The 25,534-nt window shown below is 40.8% G+C and overlaps 2 protein-coding genes across 2 annotated transcripts in view; both read left to right on the top strand.

Annotated features, from left to right (window-relative positions):
* Nucleotides 1-25,534, top strand: part of LOC131015234 (probable glycosyltransferase At3g07620) — a 1,181,237-nt gene that overhangs the window by 261,782 nt on the left and 893,921 nt on the right. The gene's annotated exons all lie outside the window — the stretch shown is intronic.
* On the top strand, nt 12,188-24,260 carry LOC131019106 (receptor kinase-like protein Xa21). The gene is made up of 6 exons (XM_057947788.1): nt 12,188-12,677; nt 21,038-21,472; nt 21,547-21,765; nt 21,840-22,987; nt 23,061-23,829; nt 23,926-24,260. Exons 1-6 carry the CDS (start codon nt 12,206-12,208, stop codon nt 24,258-24,260), a joined length of 3,378 nt encoding a protein of 1,125 aa, XP_057803771.1. The 5' UTR covers nt 12,188-12,205.

Below are 25,534 nucleotides of genomic sequence, written 5' to 3' on the forward strand. Positions count from 1 at the left end.
ACAAGCAACGTTAGAGCCCTCCGAAGAGCACCGGTGGGGGTGTCGATGGAAGGGCCTCCGACGCTCAAGTCAGTGAATTGATATGAATAATAACGTAAGTAACGTAATGACAATAATTAAACGATGGAGAGAAGATAGAAAAAATGATAGTAATGAGGGAGTTCTCCGACTGATCCGGTTGATCCAGTAGTCAGAGGTAGAGCTAATGAGCGGTATGGATCAAGGGGCGACGGACGTCGGGGCTAGCGGGGCCAGCCGGACGATCGGAACCCTGGAAAGTTGTGAGCGTGGAGGCGGAACGGAAGAGCGGGGATAGCGGGAGTGAGAGATCGTGTGTGAGTCCAGAGTCGGAATGAATGATTGACCCCCCTCTCTTATGTCAATGGGCTGGAGCATATATAGGTCACGGGCCCGTAGGGTGGCGACTAGGGTTTCTAGAGTATTCTCTGAAATCCTTCTGGTTCCGATTCCCCCGGAAACGTCCTTTCATATCTTCCTATTTTTCCTAGGTATCCAACTACTATTGGCTTACGTATGGACTTGCTTCATTGGGCCGACCCGTTGGGCCGCATGATTTCGGGTTGCACGGATTCTGTCCATTACACCAACTACTATTGACTTACGTATGGACTTGCTTCATTGGGCCGACCCGTTGGGCCGCATGATTTCGGGTTGCACGAATTCTGTCCATTACAGTTTGTCCCCCACTCCTTAGTTATATTATAACTATGGAGTTTTAAAGTTTTTCGTGTGATCCGTATATCCTTGGCATAATTTTCGAGAGGGGCTTACCGGAGAAGAGGAGGGCGTGTTGCCTAGTTTAGCTGGATCGTAGGGCACGTGCGGCGTGGGAAGGTGATGTTGGAGCTCCCCAACATGGATGATGGAGGAGCGCCGGGCGTGCGGGGCGTACCGGGCGTGGGGTAGTGAAGTTGGAGCTTCCCCAACATGGATGATGGAAGAGCGCCGTGCGCGCGGGGCGTGCCGGGCGTGGGGTGGTGATGTTGGAGCTCCCCAACATGGATGATGGAGGAGCGCTGGGCGTGCGGGGCGTACCGGGCGTGGGGTAGTGAAGTTGGAGCTTCCCCAACATGGATGATGGAAGAGCGCCGGGCGTGCGGGGCGTACCGGGCGTGGGGTAGTGAAGTTGGAGCTTCCCCAACATGGATGATGGAAGAGCGCCGGGCGTGCGGGGCGTGCCAGGCGTGGGGTAGTGATGTTGGAGCTCCCCAACATGGATGATGGAGGAGCGCCGGGCGTGCGGGGCGTACCGGGCGTGGGGTAGTGGAGTTGGAGCTTCCCCAACATGGATGATGGAAGAGCGCCGGGCGTGCGGGGCGTGCCGGGCGTGGGGTAGTGAAGTTGGGGCTTCCCCAACATGGATGATGGAGGATTGCAGGGCGTGCGGGGCGTGCATGGCGTGCGCGGTGTAGGAGGGCGCGGCTGGGGATCCCCCCATATAGACAATGGAAGAATGCGGGGCGTGCGGGGTGTTGATGTCCACTTTCAAAAGAAGGGAGAACATGGTTGGCCTATTGGTGCGGGGCGTGCAGGGTGTAGGATATTCCCTTTCAAAAAAGGAAGGACACGATGGGCCCGATGGTGCAGGGCGTGTGGGGTGTTGATGTTCCCCTTCAAAACAAAAGGGAGAACACGGTGGGCCCGACGGTGCAGGGTCATGTTGTTTAGTTTCAGCAAAGAAGGACCTTTGGTAAGTCCGCCGATGCCGGGTATGCAGGGCCGCGCTATTTCCTTTCTATAAAAAGAGTCATTGGTTGGTTCGACGGTGCGGGGCTTACGGTTCTTCTGGAGTTATGTAGAGTAGGAGTTGTCGGGTCTCACGGGACTAACGGCTCTTTCAGAGTGAAGTAAAGTGGAAGTTGATGGGTCTTACGGGACTGACGGCTCTTCCAGAGTGAACTAGAGTGGAAGTTGTTGGGTCTTCTTTCTCTCTCCTTGATTTACATCTTTTGCGCTTCTTCCGCCTGATACGGGATAAAAGTGATCTAGGCTCCGCTTACGGGAGATACGCCTCTTTGGCTTTACAAGATAAAAGTGATCTAGGCTCCGCTTACGGGAGATACGCTTCTTTGGCTTTACAAGATAAAAGTGATCAAGGCTCCGCTTACGGGTGATACGCCTCTTTGGCTTTACAAGATAAAAGTGATCTAGGCTCCGCTTACAGGAGATACGCCTCTTTGGCTTTACAAGATAAAAGTGATCTAGGCTCCGCTTACGGGAGATACGCCTCTTTGGCTTTATAAGATAAGAGTGATCAAGGCTCCGCTTACGGGTGATACGCCTCTTTGGCTTTACAAGATAAAAGTGATCAAGGCTCCGCTTACGGGTGATACGCCTCTTTGGCTTTACAAGAGAAAAGTGATCAAGGCTCCGCTTACGGGAGATATGCCTCTTTGGCTTTACAAGATAAAAGTGATCAAGGCTCCGCTTACGGGAGATACGCCTCTTTGGCTTTACATTTTTTGGACTCACGTGCAATCGAGCAGGATAAACAAGATGTTCGGTGTCTGCCGAGACTATTAGGATAAGCGAAAATTTTCCAGTTGGGAGAGGCGCACTTTGCTTTGATGGACACGACGAGTCTTCATCTCAAGTTTTGAGTTTGTGTGTCGTTTTCCTAGGAAAATAAAAGATGGAGCTGTAGGGTTTACGTCTTATATGACTCAAATTTTCTCCCCATTTAGACTTAGTTATATGAACTAAGGCTGAATTTACGTTATTCAGGTTGAGACGGGCTTGCGCCTTTTACATGAAAAATTTTCCCCCCATTTAGACTTAGTTGTTAAACTAAGGCTAAATATACGATATTCGGGGTAAGACGGGCTTGCGCCTTGAGCATGAGCATTTTCCCCCCATTTAGACTTAGTTGTTAAACCTAAGGCTAAATTCAGGATATGCGGGTTGAAATGGGCTTGCGCCTTTTACACGAAAATTTTCCCCCCATTTAGACTTAGTTGTTGAACTTAAGGCTAAATTCAGGATATGCGGGGTGAGACGGGGCTTGCGCCTTGTATGTGAAAATTTTTCCCCCCATTTAGACTTAGTTGATAAACTTAAGGCTAAATTCAGGGTGTTCGGGGCGAGACGGGGCTTGCGCCTTGTATGTGAAAAATTTTCCCCCCATTTAGACTTAGTTGATGAACTTAAGGCTAAATTCAGGGTGTTCGGGGTGAGACGGGGCTTGCGCCTTTTATGTGAAAAATTTTCCCCCCATTTAGACTTAGTTGATGAACTTAAGGCTAAATTCAGGGTGTTCGGGGTGAGACGGGGCTTGCGCCTTTTATGTGATAAATTTTTCCCCCCATTTAGACTTAGTTGATGAACTTAAGGCTAAATTCAGGGTGTTTGGTGTGAGACGGGGCTTGCGCCTTTTATGTGAAAATTTTTCCCCCCATTTAGACTTAGTTGATGAACTTAAGGCTAAATTCAGGGTGTTCGGGGTGAGACGGGGCTTGCGCCTTTTATGTGATAAATTTTTCCCCCCATTTAGACTTAGTTGATGAACTTAAGGCTAAATTCAGGGTGTTTGGTGTGAGACGGGGCTTGCGCCCTGTGTATGAAAATTTTTTCCCCCATTTAGACTTAGTTGATAAACTTAAGGCTAAATTCAGGACATTCGGGGTGAGACGGGCTTGCGTCTTTTACATGAAAATTTTTCCCCCCATTTAGACTTTAGTTGTTTGAACTTAAGGCTAAATTCAGGACATTCGGGGTGAGACGGGGCTTGCGCCTTTTACATGAAAATTTTTCCCCCCATTTAGACTTTAGTTGTTTGAACTTAAGGCTAAATTCAGGACATTCGGGGTGAGACGGGCGTGAGCCTTTGTCATGAAAATTGTCTCCCCCATTTAGACTTAGTTGTTTAAACTTAAGGCTAAATTCATGATGTGTGGGGTAAGACGGGCGTGCGCCTTAGACAAACTAATTTTTTCCCCACGGGTGTGGAGGGGGAGGGTGGGGCTGCGCTCCTTAGAGCTGCCTACATACCCAATTAAGGGATCAAGCCCGAATGTAGTTCTGACCTGCATGCAAAGGTCAGTAAACGTGTAGTAGATTGAGTTGGTCTCGGAAGACCTTATGAAATAAAGTAGAAACGTAGAGATCAAACGTGATACTGTTTGAGATGGATGGCGTTCCAACTGTTGTTGATGTCACGTCCGTCCGTTGTTTGCAATTTGTATGCTCCGTGTCCAACCACTTTGGTGATCAGAAACGGCCCTTCCCAATTTGGGGCTAATTTACCCGCACCTGTTTCCTTGGTGTTCTGGAATACTTTTCGTAATACCCAGTCGCCCGGCTTGAATGTGCGGGTGCGGATATGTTTGTTGTAATGTCTGGCGATGCTTTGTTGGTAGGAAGCTAGTCGGATACTTGCTTTGCTCCGTTTCTCATCAAGGAGATCTAACTCGTGGCACATGGCCTCTTGATTCCCATCGTCTGTCGTGAGCTCATGTCTGGCGGTGGGTACTTCGCTTTCCGTTGGGATTACTGCCTCCATCCCATAGGCGAGAGAGAATGGTGTTTCCCCTGTTGATTCATGTCTTGAGTGCACTGCAGAGTATCATTCGGGTGTTCCTGTACTCCCATGTACTTCGATTGATGAACACGGTTGAGCGACTCAGGTATCCCTCCTGGTGTAATTGATTGATTCGACGTGCATTCTTTATTCATCTTCGAACGGGACAGAGCTTCCTGCTGTAATTGCTATAAGGGCGGGCTTTTTGCTTTCATAGTGGTCTGGTAGCACGCCCTGGAGTCCTTTTGCTCTCCCTTGATCTCCTTAACTCCCCATTTGGTTGGGAATCGTATGACTTGATGATAGGTGGATGGTACTGCTTCCATTCCGTGGATCCATGGACGGCCCAGGATGACGTTGTATGCAGACGGGGCGTCTACCACGAGAAACCTAGTGGACAGGTTGGCTCCTTCTGCGTAGACGGGAAGATCGATCTCCCCTACAGTGGTCGTACTCTCGCCACTGAAGCCGACGAGTACGGCAGCCTTCTTGATTAGCTTGGACTCATCCAAACCCATCTCCCTGTATGGACTGTAAAACAGAATATTGGCAGAGCTACCATTGTCTATTAGTACACGCTTTGTCAAGCAGTTAGCAATATAAATGGAAATAACTAAAGCATCATGATGAGGGTGTAAAAGCTTGTCTGATTCGGATGTTGCAAAGCTGATCAGTTGAGTAGGGTCTGTTGTTCCCGCTTTTCCTGAAGGCGGAACCCCGGATTTGCTTGATCTAGCCTGTCTGGTATGCCTCTTTGCGGCTGAGTGAGTGACTCCGCTAACCTCGGAACCTCCGGATATCACGTTTACAGTTCTCTCATGATGCGGCGGGTCTGGCGGGCTGTCGTCTCTGTGTTTCTCTTGTCTATCCCACGCCTGCTGCAGGGTCTGCTTGCCTTTGTCAGTCAAGTAATTGGTGAGGTGCCCTTTTTTCAACAAGTTCGCTACTTCCAGTCTGAGCGCGATGCATTCGTCCGTGCGGTGACCGTGGTCACTATGGAAGTCACACCATTTTGATCTATCTCTTTGGTCAGGTGGGGCTCTCATTTTCTCCGGCCAACTAACTTTATCGCCAAGGTTCATCAGAGCTGTTACCGCCTCCACGGGTGAAATAGATAGGAGGTATTCTGGGAGTTTTGCTCTTTCATGCGGGCGCGTACTTGGTGCTCGATCATAGTCTCCTCTCTCTTTGTTTTCTCTGTGAGATGGCGTGTAAGGCTCACTTCGTCTGTCACGATTGTCACGACCGGATCTCCTGTCAACCCTGTAGTCTCTTTCGGGTCTCTCTGGCGGGAAGACTCTTTGCATGTTGCAATGGTCCTCTTCCCATTTGATTTGAGCCCAAGCCTGGATCAACACGTCTTCCATTGTCTTGCACGGATACTTGGTAAGTGTCTTGTACAAGTCTGACCCTGGTAGAAGGCCCTTACGGAAGGCCGTGACAGCGGTTTGTTCGCTGCAGTTGGTGATTGACACTTTCTCTTTGTTGAAGCGTCCGATGTAGTCCCGAAGAGGTTCACCATGCCTTTGGACAATAGCGTACAGGTCTTCTGAGATTTTCTCTAGTTTCCTGCTGCTTGCATACTGTTGAACAAAAACATCCGTTAGTTGAGCAAAAGATCTAATTGAATTATTAGGAAGGTTCGTATACCACTGGAGGGCCGGTCCTATTAAGCTAGAACCGAACCCCTTACACATGCACGCCTCCCTCATGTCACGAGGGATAGCCACGGTGAACATTCTTTGGCGGTATTGAGCTATATGGTCGTCTGGATCGGATGCGCCGTCGAACATCTTCATATGTGGAAAGCTAAATTTTCTGGGCATTTCCACCAAGGCTATCTCATCCACGAACGGAGAGTCAGCGTAGCAACTCTCTGCACTCTTTTTGATCGGGGCCGGGACTCCAGGGATTCGTTGGATGATGGCCTCCATGTCTGCTAATCTTCTGGCCAAGACGGGGTCCATACTCTGTTGGATGCTCAGCATGCCGTGTCGGCCCTGTTCGACCAGAGGTGGTTGATCATGAGTTCCGCCATTCTGGCCCATTGGGCCTGCTCGCCTTGGCCCATCTGGTTGACCCGTTGGGGCGTCTCGCACGAAGTCATCTTCATGGGCGACATCGGTCCGGCCCGTCAGGGTTGTTTGACCCATTCCCCCGGTCGTCAGGTTGGCCTGGGGGAGGGTACCTGTGACGTTTGTCCCGGTTGCTCCGGGCGTCTGATCTGGGGTACGCGTTTCACCTGCATTCACAAGAAGGGTGCCCAGATTAGGATGGATAGTTTCTGATCTATTGTTCCTTACCGATGATGAAGGGTCATCCGGGTCGATCTCAGTTCCATGGGGTGTGAGCGGGACATCCTCTATGTCCACCATGGGGTTGACGGGAACTCGGAACCGGTTAGCACGGAGTGTTTGGATTTGAGGAGGCGTCTGGATCTGGTTAAATGCATTCAACCGGGCGAGTAGCTCCGCATTTTGCTTTTCCAACAAGAGCCTACTCTCCCGTTCTTGCGCAATTTGGTCAGCCAAGGCGGAGATCCGGGCGTTCACCTCCACTTGGGCAAGTAGTTCCGACTGGGTTGAACCCGATTGGTTTGAGGCATTGTTCGGGTTGTGAGCATCATTCGGAGTACTCATGGTGTGACTTGGGCACGGCTTATCGGAATTCCTTGATTGCTAGGGCCCCACGGTGGGCGCCAAATTGTAGGGGGTGAATCCAACAATTACGGAAGTGACGTCAGTAACGTCTGGATCGATGGGCACTAGCAACCTGAAACCACAAGCAACGTTAGAGCCCTCCGAAGAGCACCGGTGGGGGTGTCGATGGAAGGGCCTCCGACGCTCAAGTCAGTGAATTGATATGAATAATAACGTAAGTAACGTAATGACAATAATTAAACGATGGAGAGAAGATAGAAAAAATGATAGTAATGAGGGAGTTCTCCGACTGATCCGGTTGATCCAGTAGTCAGAGGTAGAGCTAATGAGCGGTATGGATCAAGGGGCGACGGACGTCGGGGCTAGCGGGGCCAGCCGGACGATCGGAACCCTGGAAAGTTGTGAGCGTGGAGGCGGAACGGAAGAGCGGGGATAGCGGGAGTGAGAGATCGTGTGTGAGTCCAGAGTCGGAATGAATGATTGACCCCCCTCTCTTATGTCAATGGGCTGGAGCATATATAGGTCACGGGCCCGTAGGGTGGCGACTAGGGTTTCTAGAGTATTCTCTGAAATCCTTCTGGTTCCGATTCCCCCGAAAACGTCCTTTCATATCTTCCTATTTTTCCTAGGTATCCAACTACTATTGGCTTACGTATGGACTTGCTTCATTGGGCCGACCCGTTGGGCCGCATGATTTCGGGTTGCACGGATTCTGTCCATTACACCAACTACTATTGACTTACGTATGGACTTGCTTCATTGGGCCGACCCGTTGGGCCGCATGATTTCGGGTTGCACGAATTCTGTCCATTACAGAAAGCAGACACGGGTCAGGTTTCGGGTCGAGTGCAGGTTGGGGCGCGGGTCAAACCCACAGCATCCCATGCGGTCAACTGCCGAGTATTTGTGTTAATATATATTAGGTGAGTATATTGGAAGTGGAGAAAATAATCCACTTTATTGTAGAATAGAGATAAGAAATGAGTTGATGGTGGATTAGTGTCTAAAAATGACAAATGCACATTCTTGTAAGACGCTCGAATATAGAGAGAAGCGTACAATTTTATTGGACAAAGAGATTACAAGAGACACCCCAAAAAAAAGTATTGTAACACGTATCATATTTTTATTGAATGAATAAATTTCTTTTGACCAAACTTTTCGGTTAAAGTGGATCATTAACAAAAATATAAAATATTATACACACCCCGAAAAAAAGTATTATGACACATGTCGTATTCTTATTGAGTTGAATTATAAATTGGGCACATAAAAAGAATTAAAGAGAAATGATTTTTTTTTAATTAAGATTAAGTATGAAATTTAACTTGAATTAAGATGAAAAATTAAACTGTTAAAAATTTAATTGAAGAATCTAATCAGAGTTGAAATTATTGCCAGTTGAAATTATTGCCATCGAAAGTCAATTTGGGATTAAGGAATTTCAAAAGTGACAATAGCACTACCCCTATAAATTTACTTTTATTCCACTTACACCTATTTTAACAATTTTTTTAAAATCCGTGTGAAACCCCAAATAAAACTATTTTTCGTGGACAGAGGGAGTATAATCTAACGAAATAATAATAATAATAATAATAATAATAATAATAATAATAATAATAATAATAATAATAATAATAATAATTCCCGAACCCGAATAGAAGTAGTGGATCCTTGAGAGACGTCCCTAGATTTATTAAGTGTTAGAAACAAAATTATTTTATATTTTTCAAAAAATTATTTTATACTTGTAATACCCTGATTTTGCCTCAACAAGATTTTTAGAGGAGTCATTAATTAAGTTGATTGGTAATCCGGAGAAAAATTGTTTTAATTCCACTAAATGATTTGTTAAAGTTTTAAAGCAAATAACCAAACTTTGTACTTAGCATAATTTCAATAATATTATATGAGTGTGATTTAAAGTTTTCATACGAATATCACGTGAGTTTTAAATGATGGATCTTCAAGTCCATTTGTTTTTGAAATTTGGGCTGGACCTAATTGATTGCTACTTTTAAAAGTATTTTGGCTAAATTCTTTTAAGCCCATTACATGTATTATTACGCATATTTATACAACAAACTTTCATCACTACATTCTATATTCTTCACGAGAAAATTCTGATCTCTTGAGTATATACAAGAGCACACCATATTGCAGAGTCTGAGGATTTTTTAGGACAATAATTTAGGTTGATTTGGAAACTAGGACAATAATTTTCGGATTTGTAAAAATAGGACACTAATTAATAAGCGTTGCACCCGCATGCCATTTATGGACCAATTATTGAATTTTGGGACTTTTTTGCACGGATCAAGCACATAACAATCCGTACGAATGGGTTGATTATGTGGCAAGCACGTCATTTTTACGGCTCCAAATAGGATGTCATGTGCTTGATCCATGCGGGAAAGTCCGAAAATTCGATAATTGGCTAAGAAATGTGTCATGCGGGTGTAGCACTTATTAATTAGTGTCATATTTTTACAAATCTGAAAGTTATTGTCCTAATTTTCAAATCAACCTAAGTTACTGTCCTAAAACCCTCTGACTCCCATATTGCACATAACATCTTTAAGTTTTTTTTCTCTTTTAAGAATTTTCAAAATTTGACTTTTATGTTGGGCCCCTATCTATTTAATTTTGTTTGGGCTCTTATTTACTAAATGGGCTTCATTTCTTTTAAGATTGGGCCGATTTGTTTTAACATCTTTATTCGTTGGGTTTGGCCATTTAATTTATTAATTGAACCAATGACTGGTTAATTTGGATTCTGATTTAATTAATTAAATTTCTCATTAATTATTTCTGTCCAAGTGTTATTATATGCATATATTGTTTGATTATATGTTTTAATTTATATACTAAAGTCTTACCAATTTATGGAAGAAAAATATTTTTTAAGTTGATTTTATGCTCAAGTTTTATTTGGAACCCTTAGCAAAGAAAATCAATTTCAAATTTTAATTTGAAAATCCGAGTGTTGCGAATCTAGTTAGAAAGTGATGACAAGTTATAAAGGCTAAGGCTGATTTTAGGACTACAACTTAATTAAGTTGAGAACTTATCTTGTAGGTCCTATAGAAGAAGATATTTAGGTTCCCGATCAAGCCCTATTAAATTGTTTGGATTGTCTCCAAATCAGGTGAGGCTTTATTTATGAAATATATGTTTAAGCTAATAAGCTCGGTTTTATGAAAAGTTAAAGTTGATGGTTCATGCTTAAAATATTTTTGCTCTCTATTGATTATTGCTTCTTCAGTGCCGGTGTCTCTCCTGTTGAAGTTACCACAAATCTAAACCCGGGTGGTTCGGACGACGGCACTCCCACCTTCCTTCAACGCCTTCACAATCCATTTCTAGCGATGACTTGTCTTACCAACTGTGTCGAAAACAAGATCAAATTTCTAGAGCCCAGGCTCGACTGCTAGAGGATCATCCGTGGCGTTGGGGGCATGATGATCGGCAGACCTCACCGTTTGATGAGAGGCGGAGGCGTGCAGGAGGAGATAGATGGTGCAGAGAAACAGGATTTTCGAGGCGTGAAAACGACGAAAATGGTAAGTTCCCTTCATTGTTTTGAATTCGTTTGTTATGAGTTTTGGAGCTGCATTGAATGAGGCCTTGCTGTAGATCTGATTGATTTTGAGTGAGTGAGTTTGCTGTTGAGAATAACTGAGGTGTAGCATGAATTTTAATTTTTCTGTTGCTGAATAGTTAGGGGAGTATATTAGTTCAAGACTTTAATAGATTTCTGCACACTTTTAAAATCTGGATGTATTCGTTCAAGACTTTTAAAATTCTATGAAAATCTTGGTGTATTTAAAAATCTACGGATTTTAACATTTGACTGATTTCCATGGATTTCATTCAGAAAATACACATGAACAAATCCGAGCTTGGACCACGAGAATTCAAATCTTGAGAGTTTCCAGCGCTTGCTGGGTACCAGCGGACGCGGCTGAAGAAGCCAGCGCCGGCTGGCACCTAGCGGCCGCTGATGGAGGAGCTACAACGATGGCCGCTGGACCCTAGCGGTCGCTGGGCTTCAGCAAGCGCTGGACCTCAAGCGCTCGCGTGAACCCAGTGCTCTCGGGGCCTGCAGCGCTCGCGAGGTCTCCACGCCCGCTGGCTTTGTGGATTTCAACTCCGAGAAAATCACGATAAATTCTTGCTAATTCATTAAAAATCCGACCAAGAATTCATTCAAAATCATGAAGAATTCGTGAGAATTCTATAGACTTTTAAAATCCACGGACTTTTAAAATCTACATAAGTCTTGAACTAATACACCCCCTTAGTTTAGATGAGATTTTCATGCATTTTGTTTAGTGTATGTTAGTTAATATCCACCACATATCTACAAAAATGTGTATATTTAATATTAAGAAATGTGAATATTTTAGTATTTAGTCATTGTGTGCCTGGAAAACAACGTTCAGTTTGTAAATTTGCATATGAGATCCTCTGTCCCACTATTTTCTGTGTACCACTGCGTACCACTCTTAATTTATCTATTTTATAATTATTTTTTATAAAAATAAAAAATATTATTATATTATGAACTCTAATTAATATTTATAACTAAAAATTGAAATTTTTAAAAAATTATATACCCTAACTTTGAATTAATGAATCCAAATAACAAATTATTTAAGATACATATAATGTGTGCTTTCAAATAACTTTTCATATTTTAAAAAGTTATTGTCACCAAACTTTATGAATGCATGCAAATTCAATGTTGTGATTCGTAAGTTTGAAATTCTGGCCATTGCAATCCATGTGTAATCCATGTGTAGTTGAATAAAATTATTCAAGAATTTGTCTCAACCTCAAGTCTTCCTTTTCGTCTCAGTCTCTATAAGTGATTGGGGCCGACATCTAAGGACGACTTGTCTCAAACGGAAAAAACGTACAAAAAACAAAAAACACATCAAAAGCCACACCCATCAAGACTCTCAACTCTTGCATTATCATAATACAATCACAATTTGCAGCCATGGAGAAAAACCTTTCTTGCATTTTGCAGTATGCATTCCTAATCACCATAACCTTCCCAATGCTTTCTTCTGAATCCAAACAACCTCTGAGCCTTGCAACTGATCAAACTTCCCTTCTTTCACTCAAACATACATCTCTTTTACTTGCAACTAATTGGACCAACTCCACCTCCGTCTGCACCTGGATTGGCGTCACTTGCAGCTTGCGCCACCACAGAGTAGCTGCCTTGAATCTCTCCAACATGGCTCTCTCCGCCACCATTCCACCGCAGCTAGGAAACCTCTCCTTCCTCGTCTCCCTCGACCTCACCAACAACCTTTTCTATGGGGATTTGCCACAGGAACTGTCTCTCCTTCGCCGTTTGAAGTTCATATCTTTCCGACTCAACAACTTCACCGGAGACATTCCTCCGATGTTGGGTCAGTTACCAAAATTAGAGTACTTGTCTTTACGCAACAACAGCTTCATAGGTTCCATCCCAAAATCTCTCTCAATCCTCACAAACCTACAATTGCTTGACTTAACTTCCAATTCTCTAAGTGGAGAAATTCCAAAAGAGTTGGGAAGACTTCAAAGTCTACAATATTTGAGGGTTCAATTCAATCGTCTATCCGGTGCTATACCATCAGCCATATTCAATATATCGACCCTTGTATCTATGGCCTTCACATACAATGAATTGAGTGGAAGTCTTCCAACAGACATGTGCCATAATCTTCCATCTCTAACAGAGTTACAACTCCATGAAAACCATGTTACAGGTACAACAAAGTAATTTCATGTAAATTGTGTGTTTAGCTACAATATGTGTTTTTGAAATATCATGTTTTGCAGGGCTTATTCCCACTGAATTTGGCCAACTTTACCATTTGGAGAGATTATCATTATCATTGAACAGCTTGAGTGGTTCGATTCCACATGAGCTCTTTAACATTTCAACTCTTCGGATTCTTTCACTTGTCGACAATGCTCTGTCAGGGGTTCTTCCAACCCATTTATGCCATGACTCTCCCTTTCTTGAAAAACTTTATCTTGGCACAAATTCTATCACCGGAGCAATACCCAACTCCATCTCTAACTGTTCTCAACTCACAATTCTCTCACTTCCTTATAACAAATTCAGGGGTTATATACCTACTCATCTCGGCAACCTAAGACTTCTTCAAAGACTTGAACTGAAGAGCAACAATCCTACCCAGCCACCATCTTCTTCCTTCATTACTTCATTGACAAATTGCAGGTCTCTAACTGATTTGTCATTTGGTGAAAATCCTCTAAATGGTGTCATTCCAGCTTCTGTCGGGAACTTATCTTCCTCACTTCGAACATTCAGTGTCGAGAACTGCAAATTCAGTGGCAACATTCCTGTAGAAATAGGCAATCTAAGCAATATGATGGGCTTAGATTTATCTGGGAATGAGTTATCTGGTAATATTCCACTATCTATAAGCCATTTGCATGAACTTCAAGGATTAGATCTGTTTGGTAACATGTTGGGAGGCACAATACCACAAGCTATATGTGATCTATTCAGCCTCAATACTTTAGGTATGAGCCATAATCAATTTTCAGGCCCAATTTCTAAATGTCTGGGAAATGTCTCATCCTTAAGATATCTTTATCTAGACTCCAACATTTTGAATTCAAGCATACCATCAAGCTTATGGGACCTAAAAGATTTGATCAATCTAGACTTGTCCTCGAATTCATTAAATGGGTTCTTACCACAAGAGATAAGTAACTTAGGAGCAGCAATACATATAAATCTATCGATGAATCAGTTGTCAAAGTCTATTCCCAGCACTATTGGGAAGTTGCAGAATTTGGTTAATCTGTCTTTGGCAAATAATAGACTAGAAGGTTCTATTCCCGTGTCTATGGGAAAAATGATCAGTTTGGCAAATCTCGACTTGTCGTACAACAATGGGATGAATATCGCTGTCAAGGTGTTCAATATGCAGCTAGAAGGTATTTCAAGAATATTCGATGTCGAATGTGAGATACTACGTAGCATTCGACACAGAAATCTGACAAACGTCATAAGCAGTTGCTCCAATGAAGAGTTCAAGGCATTAGTACTTGAATATATGCCAAAGGGAAACTTTGAAAAATGGTTATATTCCCACAACTATTGCTTGAATATGATGGAAAGATTGAATATAATGATTGATGTTGCATGTGCTTTGGAGTATCTTCACCACGGTTATTCAATGCCCATTGTCCACAGCGACTTGAAGCCTAGTAATGTGCTGTTAGATGAAGACATGGTTGCCCATGTAAGCGACTTTGGGATAGCAAAGTTGTTATGCGATGGAGATAGCTTTGTGTTAACCAACACGCTTGCAACATTGGGTTACATCACTCCAGGTGAAGTTTCTCTAAATATTTTTATTGCACTTCACTTTCAATCAATTAATTGTGTCTTCCTTACTGCATACATGATGGTTTTTGTTGTTCCAGAGTATGGCTTGGAAGGGCTAGTTTCAACAAGATGTGATGTGTATAGCTACGGGGTGATGTTGATTGAAACTTTTACGAGAAAAAGGCCTAGTGATGATATGTTTTGCGGAGATATGAGCTTAAAGAGATGGGTAGAACTATCACTTTCGAAGATCCTAGATGAAGTGATAGATGCCAACTTAGTCATGAATTTGGATGCAGTTATTAGCGACTTCATTATCATAATACAATCACAATTAATTTGCAGCCATGGAGAAAAACCTTTATTGCATTTTGCCTTATGCATTCCTAATCACCATAACCTTTCCAATGCTTTCTTCTGAAGCCAAACAACCTTTGAGCCTTGCAACTGATCAAACTTCCCTTCTTTCACTCAAACATACATCTCTTTTACTTGCAACTAATTGGACCAACTCCACCTCCGTCTGCACCTGGATTGGCGTCACTTGCAGCTTCCGCCACCACAGAGTAGCTGCCTTGAATCTCTCCGCCACCATTCCTCCACAGCTCGGACACCTCTCCTTCCTCGTCTCCCTCGACCTCTCCAACAACCTTTTCTATGGAGATTTCCCACACCAACTGTCTCTCCTTCGCCGTTTGAAGTTCATATCTTTCCGACTCAACAACTTCACCGGAGACATCCCTCCAATGTTTGGTCAGTTACCAAAACTAGAATACTTGAATTTACGCAACAACAGCTTCATAGGTTCCATCCCAAAATCACTCTCAAACCTCACAAACCTACAATTTCTTGACTTATCTTCCAATTCTCTAAGTGGAGAAATTCCAAAAGAGTTGGGAAGACTTCAAAGTCTACAAACTCTGTATGTTCAATTCAATCATCTCTCCGGTGCAATACCATCTGCCATATTCAACATATCGACCTTTGTATCGATGGCCTTCTCATATAATGAATTGAGTGGAAGTCTTCCAACAGACATGTGCCGTAATCTTCCATTTCTTGGTGGGATTTATCTTTCTGAAAATCAGCTGAGTGGCGCGATTCCCACAAATGTATCCCAATGTTCACGGCTTGAGGTGTTGAGCCTCTCTTACAACTCTTTTAGTGGGGAGATACCTTCAGAAATCGGCTTCTTAACATCTCTTCAGTATTTAGCTCTTGGTGGCAACAATTTGAATGGTATGGTTCAAGTTCTTATCACATAAATTTGTGTAAATGAGATTTTATTAGTTTCATGACACTTTTTTTGCCAGGAATACTACCACATGAGATTGGCCGTCTTCAGAGTCTGGTTATTTTTGGTGCTGAAAAGAACGAGATTGCGGGCTCAATTGATTTCAACATTTTCATGAATATGTCTTCTCTGCAAACCTTAGCACTATCGCGTAACAAATTCACGGGGAACATTTCAAGGGATGTCAGGAATATTACCATGCTAACAGAGTTACAACTCCACGAAAACCATGTTACAGGTACAACAAAGTAATTTCATGTAAATTGTGTGTTTAGCTACAATATGTGTTTTTGAAATATCATGTTTTGCAGGGCTTATTCCCACTGAATTTGGCCAACTTTACCATTTGGAGAGATTATCATTAGCATTGAACAGCTTGAGTGGTTCGATTCCACATGAGCTCTTTAACATTTCAACTCTTCGGATTCTTTCACTTGTCGACAATGCTCTGTCAGGGAGGCATGATCAGTTTGGCAAATCTCGACTTGTCGTACAACAACCTCTCTGGTTCAATTCCAAAGTCTTTAGAAGCACTTCAACATCTCGACTACTTTAATGTCTCTTTCAATAGTTTAAGTGGAGAAATTCCTAATGGAGGTTCTTTTAGAAACTTCACTACGGATTCTTTTAAGGGTAATGAGGCATTGTGTGGAATCCCCAAGTTCCATGTCCAAATTTGCTCTTCAATTTCTAATCACAGATCAAAGAGAAAGAAGGTGGAACGAGCTTCATTTATTGTTTTAGGGGTTGTGGTTTTCATTTCAGTTGTTTCTTTGGCCTTTATAATTGTCAGAAGCAAACGGAAAGATAAGACGACTAGAGGAGTTGGTGAGTTGATATTCTTTGTGCCGGAAAGAATCTCTTATTATGAACTCCTGCAAGCAACAAAAAGATTCGATGAAAGCAATTTGCTTGGCACTGGGAGTTCTTGCTCTGTTTATAAAGGAATTCTTAACAATGGGAAGGATATCGTTGTCAAGGTGTTCAATATGCAGCTAGAAGGTATTTCAAGAATATTTGATGTCGAATGTGAGATACTACGTAGCATTCGACACAGGAATTTGACAAGCGTCATAAGCAGTTGCTCCAATGAAGAGTTCAGGGCATTAGTACTTGAATATATGCCAAAGGGAAACCTTGAAAAATGGTTATATTCCGACAACTATTGCTTGAATATGATGGAAAGATTGAATATAATGATTGATGTTGCATCTGCTTTGGAGTATCTTCACCACGGTTATTCAATGCCCATTGTCCACAGCGACTTGAAGCCTAGTAATGTGCTGTTAGATGAAGACATGGTTGCCCATTTAAGCGACTTTGGGATAGCAAAGTTGTTATGCGGTGGAGATAGCTTTGTGTTAACCAACACGCTAGCAACATTGGGTTACATCGCTCCAGGTGAAGTTTCTCTAAATATATTGATTGCACTTCACTTTCAATCAATTAGTTATTGTGTCTTCCTTACTGCATACATGATGATTTTTGTTGTTCCAGAGTATGGCTTGGAAGGGCTAGTTTCAACAAGGTGTGATGTGTATAGCTACGGGGTGATGTTGATTGAAACTTTTACGAGAAAAAGGCCTAGTGATGATATGTTTTGCGGAGATATGAGCTTAAAGAGATGGGTAGAAATCTCTCTTTCAGATGAAGTGATAGATGCCAACTTAGTCATGAATTTGGAGGAAGAAATGATTGACAAGAATTTGAAGTGTGTATCATCCATACTCGAATTGGCTTTGAAATGCTCTGCCTACTCTCCCGGGGATAGAATCAACATGAAACAAGCACATGCAGAGTTGCAGAAAATCAAACATCGATTTTCCCAACTAAAACAACCACTCTCAGAAGAGTTCTGAAAATTTTTATATTTCGTTCGCAGCCGAACTTGATCAAGCTGACCGGAAGCGCATACACGATCTTAATATTATCTTCTTGTTTTTATGGCCTTAGTTTGCTTAGTTTATCTTGTTGTTGAAGAGCATAATGTTTCTGTATATTTCTTCATCATTGTTCTTGCCTAGCTTACTAAACGTGGTTTCTTAGTATCGTGTTTCTGTATATTTCTTCATCACTGTTCTTGCCTAGCTTACTAAACGTGGTTTCTAAGTATCAATTTGGAGTTTCCAATTGTTCGCGAGTTTTTCTTTTGTTTTGCCAGCTCACTATATTATTGAATGATTTTTTATTTTTTTATTTTTTGCAATTATGATTCCTATGGTTTCTATTTCAGCTCCAGTTCATTAATACTTCAACAGCCGAATGGCATAACCAACGTAGTTCAATAAGATCAGCAAGCTTTGTGAAGATTAATGTGTCTTCGAAGCTGGGGTTCTTTTGCTATATGTGGATTAGTGAGGGACTTCAGTGTTATTAGATGTTAGTTGAAAGCGTGTAACACTTTTATAAGTTGGGGCCCTTGGGGGTTACGTTTTTGCTCCTACGGTGTCGTTTTGTTTTAAGCGAGCTATATATTTTAGTTTTCAGTTAGAAGTTAGTTTAATATTCATCTTCTTCGCGTGTGTGGTTGCAGCTGCAACTGTGTGAACCCTACTGTAAAATTGAGTCGAGTTTTCTTGTATTTTGTGGTGGTGTGTTGTCTCCGGCGTTTCTCCGGCGAGTGAATAATAAAAGTTACTCTTTACCCTCCGTGGACGTAGGCCAGTGGCCGAACCACGTAAACTTGTTGTGCTCTTAATTTTCTTGGTTTCGATCTGTTTCTCCAACAAGCTTGAACTGCATAAAGCAAACACAAAGGTAATACCCTCGAAATAGAATAGCAGCTCAACATGAGGAACCATATATATTACAGTAGCTCAACAAGACTTTGCACACGCAATACAAATAGATAGGGCGGATTTCGCAGTGGAGTTAGAATAAGAACTTAGCTTTTGTTGGAGGAGGGCCAGCTGCCTTGTTCAGTCCAACCGAGAGAACGACGACGCAGAACTCTTGTTGTCTCGCCTGTATAAGATTATAGAATCCTTATCTAAAGTAAATACATAACAGTATGATGCGCTCATACATAACCAAAAAAAAATTCGTTATTTATATCTATTATACATAACTTTTATTATAGTTATAAAAGAATTCACAACTATGAGCTCTTTAATTATTTAGTGTTAGAAACAAAAATATTTTATATTTTTCAAAAAATTATTTTATATATACTAGCATTATCTAAATAGTTTATTAAGACTCGACATGTTATATCTTGTAAATGACATTTAACAGAAGCATAAATTAAAAATATAAAAAATAATTTATAATTATCCATTCAAAATACAATATGTAATGAAAAGTTAAATTGACAACCCGAATTATCAACAAATAAAATCCAGCCCATATACAATTATGTTCATAATCAAACCCAAAAAACAGCCCAAGTCCAAGCCATATTATATACTCCCTCCGTCCCAATAAAAGTGGCCACTTTTTTTTGGGCACGGAGATTAAGAAGGGGATTGTTATGTTTTAATTGAGTGTGACCCACCAAAATTAGTGAGTAATTTTTAGAAAGTGGCCTACAATTGTTGACCAAATTAGTGAGTAATTTTGATATTTTTAGAAAGTGGCCTACAATTGTTGACCAAATTAGTGAGTAATTGTTGACTTAATTAAAGTAAACTTTTGCCATTTTTAGAAAGTAGCCACTTTTAATGGGACACCCAAAAAGGAAATGTGACCACTTTTATTGGGACGGAGGGAGTAGTAGTATATTCCATTTGTCGCATTAAAACAACAAATAAATATGATATATAATTAAATTATCATTAATCAACATATATATTGCAATTCCATTAAAATAAAATTATATAACAGTTGGTTGCATAATCAAAACCAATGAACGTTAGAACACATATGTTTCATTATAAGTTCACATTTTCTTTGTACAACAATGCACGTGCGACAACGATTTTCATGCAACAGAAAAATATTTAAAGAATTAAAGATTTTCCCGCAGACACGCTATTATCCAAAAATATTTAGGGATGTAATTTTTTGTGCCCCAATTTCTTTTTAGTTCTAGTAATATACATAAAAAAAAATTGGGCCCCTGAAAATTATGGGCACTGGGCGGGCGCCCTCAGAGACGGCCCTACACGGGCTAGTTAAGAAAATGATACATTTAAATGGAAACTATGTTGATGACCTGTTCTTATCTTGAATAAGCAACGAGGCGATTTATTGACAAATTTTAGGGTTTTAGCTGACAATATTGACAATTTCCCAGCTTCAGCACTTAGTAGATATAATGAAATGGGCATGTATTGACTAATTTTAGGCTTTTAGCTGATAATATTGACAATTTTTCCCAGATTCAGCACTTAGTAGATATAATAAAATGGGCCGAGACGAAAAAAAGTTTAACTGTTTTCGAACACTTGAATCAAGTAAGCCATCTCACTTAAATTAATTATCCTTTTGCAAGTGGGACTTTAATTATATATCTGTTTGTCTCAATCTCAAGTTTTCGTCTTCGTCTTAATAAGTGATTAAGGCCAACATTTAAATAACATCTAAGGAGGACTTGACTCAAACGGAAAAAACAAAAAACAAAAAACAAAAGAAAAAAGACATCAGAAGCCACCACCCATTAAGACTCACCAGTCTTGTAATATTTGTGTATATATATATATGATGATTATTGGATGCAGTTATTAGGGACTTAATTATCATAATATAATCACAATTTGCAGCCATGGAGAAAAAGCTTTGTTGCATTTTTGCTTATGCATTCCTAATTACCATAACCTCCCAAATGCTTTCTTTTGAAGCCAAACAACCTTTGAGCCTTGCAACTGATCAAACTGCCCTTCTTTCACTCAAACATACATCTCTTTTACTTGCAACTAATTGGACCAACTCCACCTCCGTCTGCACCTGGATTGGCGTCACTTGCAGCTTCCGCCACCGAAGAGTTTCTGCGTTGAATCTCTCCAACATGGCTCTCTCCGGCACCATTCCACCACAGCTCGGCCACCTCTCCTTCCTCGTCTCCCTCGACCTCTCCGACAACCATTTCTATGGAGATTTGCCACACCAACTGTCTCTCCTTCGCCGTTTGAAGTTCATATCTCTCCGACTCAACAACTTCACCGGAGACATCCCTCCGATGTTGGGTCAGTTACCAAAATTAGAGTACTTGAATTTACGCAACAACAGCTTCATAGGTTCCATCCCAAAATCTCTCTCAAACCTCACAAACCTACAATTTTTTGACTTATCTTCCAATTCTCTAAGTGGAGAAATTCCAAAAGAGTTTGGGAGACTTCAAAGTCTACAAACTCTATCAGTTCGATTCAATCGTCTATCCGGTGCAATACCATCAGCCATATTCAACATGTCGACCTTGGTGACTATAGATTTGACAGGCAATGAATTGAGTGGAAGTCTTCCAACACACATGTGCAGTAATCTTCCACTTCTTACTAAGCTTGGTCTTTCTGACAATCAGCTGAGTGGCGCGATTCCCACAAATCTATCCCAATGTTCAGGGCTTGAGGTGTTGAGCCTCTCTTACAACTCTTTTAGTGGGGAGATACCTTCAGAAATCGGCTACTTAACATCTCTTCAGTTTTTAGCTCTTGGTGGCAACAATTTGAATGGTATGGTTCAAGTTCTTATCACATAAATTTGTGTAAATGACATTATATTAGTTTTATGACCCTTTTTTTGCCAGGAATACTACCACATGAGATTGGCCATCTTCAGAGTCTGGTTACTTTTGGTGCTGAAAAGAATCAGATTGCGGGCTCAATTGATTTCAATATTTTCATGAATATGTCTTCTCTGCAAAACTTAACACTATCGCGTAATAAATTCACGGGGAACCTTTCAAGGGATGTCGGGAATATTACCATGCTAACAAAGTTACAACTCCAAGAAAACCATTTTACAGGTACAATAGAGTAATTTTCATGTAAATTGTCTGTTTAGCTACAATATGTGTTTTTGAAATCTCATGTTTTGCAGGGCTTATTCCCACTGAATTTGGCCAACTTTACCATTTGGAGACATTAGACCTACAATTGAACAGCTTGAGTGGTTCGATTCCACATGAGCTCTTTAACATTTCAACTCTTCGGATTCTTGGACTTAACGGCAATGCTCTGTCAGGGGTTCTTCCAACCCATTTATGCCATGCCTCTTCCTTTCTAAAACAACTTTATCTTGGCGACAACTCTATCACCGGAGAAATACCCAACGCTGTCTCTAACTGTTCTCAACTCACAATTCTCTCACTTCATTATAACAAATTCAGTGGTTATATACCTGCTCATCTTGGCAACCTAAGATTTCTTCGAAAACTTGAACTGCTCAGAAACAATCTTACCCAGGCGCCATCTTCTTCCTTCATTACTTCATTGACAAATTGCAGGTCTCTAACTGGTTTGTCAATGGGTGATAATCCTCTAAATGGTGTCATTCCAGCTTCTGTCGGGAATTTATCTTCCTCACTTTCAACATTCTATGCCGGCAACTGCAAATTCAGAGGCAGCATTCCAGTTGAAATAGGCAATTTAAGCAATTTGATTACATTGGCTTTGCAAGCCAATGAGTTATCTGGTAATATTCCACTAACTATAAGCCATTTGCATCAACTTCAAGGATTACTTCTGTCTCGTAACATGTTGGGAGGCTCAATACCACATGCTATATGTGATCTATTCCGCCTCGATACTTTAGGTATGAGGCGGAATAAATTTTCAGGCCCAATTCCTAAATGTCTAGGAAATGTCTCTTCTTTAAGAAATCTTTATCTAGACTCCAACATGTTGAATTCAAACATACCTTCAAGTTTATGGGGCCTAAAAGATTTGAACTCTCTAGACTTGTCCTCGAATTCATTGAATGGATCCTTACCTGAAGAGATAAGTAACTTAGGAGGAGCAATATATATAAACCTATCGATGAATCACTTGTCAGGGTCAATTCCGAGAAATATCGAGAAGTTGCTGAATTTGGTTAATCTGTCTTTGGCAAATAATAGACTAGATGGTTCTATTCTTGTGTCTATGGGAAGCATGATCAGTTTGGCATATCTCGACTTGTCGTACAACAACCTCTCTGGTTCAATTCCAAAGTCTTTAGAAGCACTTCAACACCTCGACTACTTTAATGTCTTTCAATAGTTTAAGTGGAGAAATTCCTAATGGAGGTTGTTTTAGAAACTTCACTATAGATTCTTTTAAGGGTAATGAGGCATTGTGTGGAATCCCCAAGTTCCATGTCCAAATTTGCTCTTCAATTTCTAATCACAGATCAAAGAGAAAGAAGGTGGAACGAGCTTCATTTATTGTTTTCGGGGTTGTGGCTTTCATCTCAGTTGTTTCTTTGGCCTTTATAATTGTCAGAAACAAAAGGAAAGATAAGACGACTAGAGAAGTTGATGAGTTGATATTCATTGTGCCGGAAAGAATCTCTTATTATGAACTGCTGCAAGCAACAGAAAGATTCGATGAAAGCAATTTACTTGGCACTGGGAGTTCTTGCTCTGTTTATAAAGGAATTCTTAACAATGGGAAGGATATCATTGTCAAGGTGTTTGATATGCAGCTAGAAGGTATTTCAAGAATATTCGATGTCGAATGTGAGATACTACGTAGCATTCGACATAGGAATCTGAGAAGCGTTATAAGCAGTTGCTCCAATGAAGAGTTCAAGGCATTAGTACTTGAATATATGCCAAAGGGAAACCTTGAAAAATGGTTATATTCCCACAACTATTGCTTGAATATGATGGAAAGATTGAATATAATGATTGATGTTGCATCTGCTTTGGAGTATCTTCACCACGGTTATTCAATGCCCATTGTCCACAGCGATTTGAAGCCGAGTAATGTGCTGTTAGATGAAGACATGGTTGCCCATGTAAGCGACTTTGGAATAGCAAAGTTGTTATGCGATGGAGATAGCTTTGTGTTAACCAACACGCTAGCAACATTGGGTTACATCGCTCCAGGTGAAGTTTCTCTAAATATATTGATTGCACTTCACTTTCAATCAATTAATTATTATGTCTTCGTTACTGCATACATGATGATTTTTGTTGTTCCAGAGTATGGTTTGGAAGGGCTAGTTTCAACAAGGTGTGATGTGTATAGCTACGGGGTGATGTTGATTGAAACTTTTACGAGAAAAAGGCCTAGTGATGATATGTTTTGCGGAGATATGAGCTTAAAGAGATGGGTAGAAATCTCACTTTCAGATGAAGTGATAGATGCCAACTTAGTCATGAATTTGGAGGAAGAAATGATTGACAAGAATATGAAGTGTGTATCATCCATACTCGAATTGGCTTTGAAATGCTCTGCCGACTCTCCCGGGGATAGAATCAACATGAAACAAGCACATGCAGAGTTGCAGAAAATCAAACATCTATTTTCCCAATGAGATTCAAGTAAGCTATTTCAAAGTTCTAAGATAATATTGTTCTATTACCATTTTATTGATACTCAAGGTTTTTCTATCCGTCTTTCATGCATATTTTATGTTCTTGAGTTTACATATAATCTTCTTTGTCACAACTTAAAAGGCAAAATCTTTCTGAACAATGCCTCTGCCTCACAATTCTCACCAACTAAAACAACCACTCTAAAAAGAGTTATGAAAATTTTTATATTTCGTTCGCAGCCGAACTTGATCAAGCTGCCCGGAAGCGCATACACGATCTTAATATTATCTTCTTGTTTTTATGGTCTTAGTTTGCTTAGATTATCTTGTTGTTAAAGAGCATAATGTTTCTGTATATTTCTTCATCATTGTTCTTGCCTAGCTTACTAAACGTGGTTTCTTAGTATCGTGTTTCTGTATATTTCTTCATCACTATTCTTGCCTAGCTTACTAAACGTGGTTTCTTAGTATCAATTTGGAGTTTCCAATTGTTCGCGAGTTTTTCTTGTTTTTGTTTTGCCAGCTCACTATATTATTGAATGATTTTTTATTTTTTTATTTTTTGCAATTATGATTCCTATGGTTAGTACTCACGATGGGGAAATTGGGAAGGGATAGAAGAGGGGAAGATGAGAGGGACTCAGGCGGAATGCCGCCGGCGACTCACCGGAGAGGAGAGGCGGATCGAGAGAGAGAAATGGCGGCTGAGCGTAATTCCATTGCATCCCTAATTACTACCTTTCAAGACAAACCTCAAGAAACACTTATTAAGAACATAAAGTAAATGTCTGAAATATGAAGCTCTAATATCATTCATGGCATTTAGTCACCTAAGAAAAACATTAAGACTAAGAGGGCGTATTCTATTCAGATTCTATAAGATTTTTTTGTATTTTAAATATTCATAGGTATTCAATAGATTTTAAAAAGTTCTTAAAAATATTTTGATATTCAATTATTTGTAGATCTAATCAAGTTAAATGGTACTAAAATTATTTTATAAGAGCCAGAAAATTAGTAAGAATAAAGGTTGAATTGGATGATCATATCAACTCACAAGATTATAAGTTCCACTACTAGATAAAGTAGTCACAGGTTACGGTTTTTTTTTTTTTTTTTTTTTTATGTTATCTGTATACCTCTGCAATATATATAGTGATATTATGTATTAGTGTGCTCTACATATGGGGGGAAAATCCTTATATAAAGTAAATACATAACAGTATGATGCGCACATACATAACAAAAAAAAATATCGTTATTTATATCTATTA

The sequence above is a fragment of the Salvia miltiorrhiza genome, chromosome 3 (genome assembly GCF_028751815.1).
Source record: "Salvia miltiorrhiza cultivar Shanhuang (shh) chromosome 3, IMPLAD_Smil_shh, whole genome shotgun sequence".
Taxonomy (NCBI): Eukaryota; Viridiplantae; Streptophyta; class Magnoliopsida; order Lamiales; family Lamiaceae; genus Salvia; species Salvia miltiorrhiza.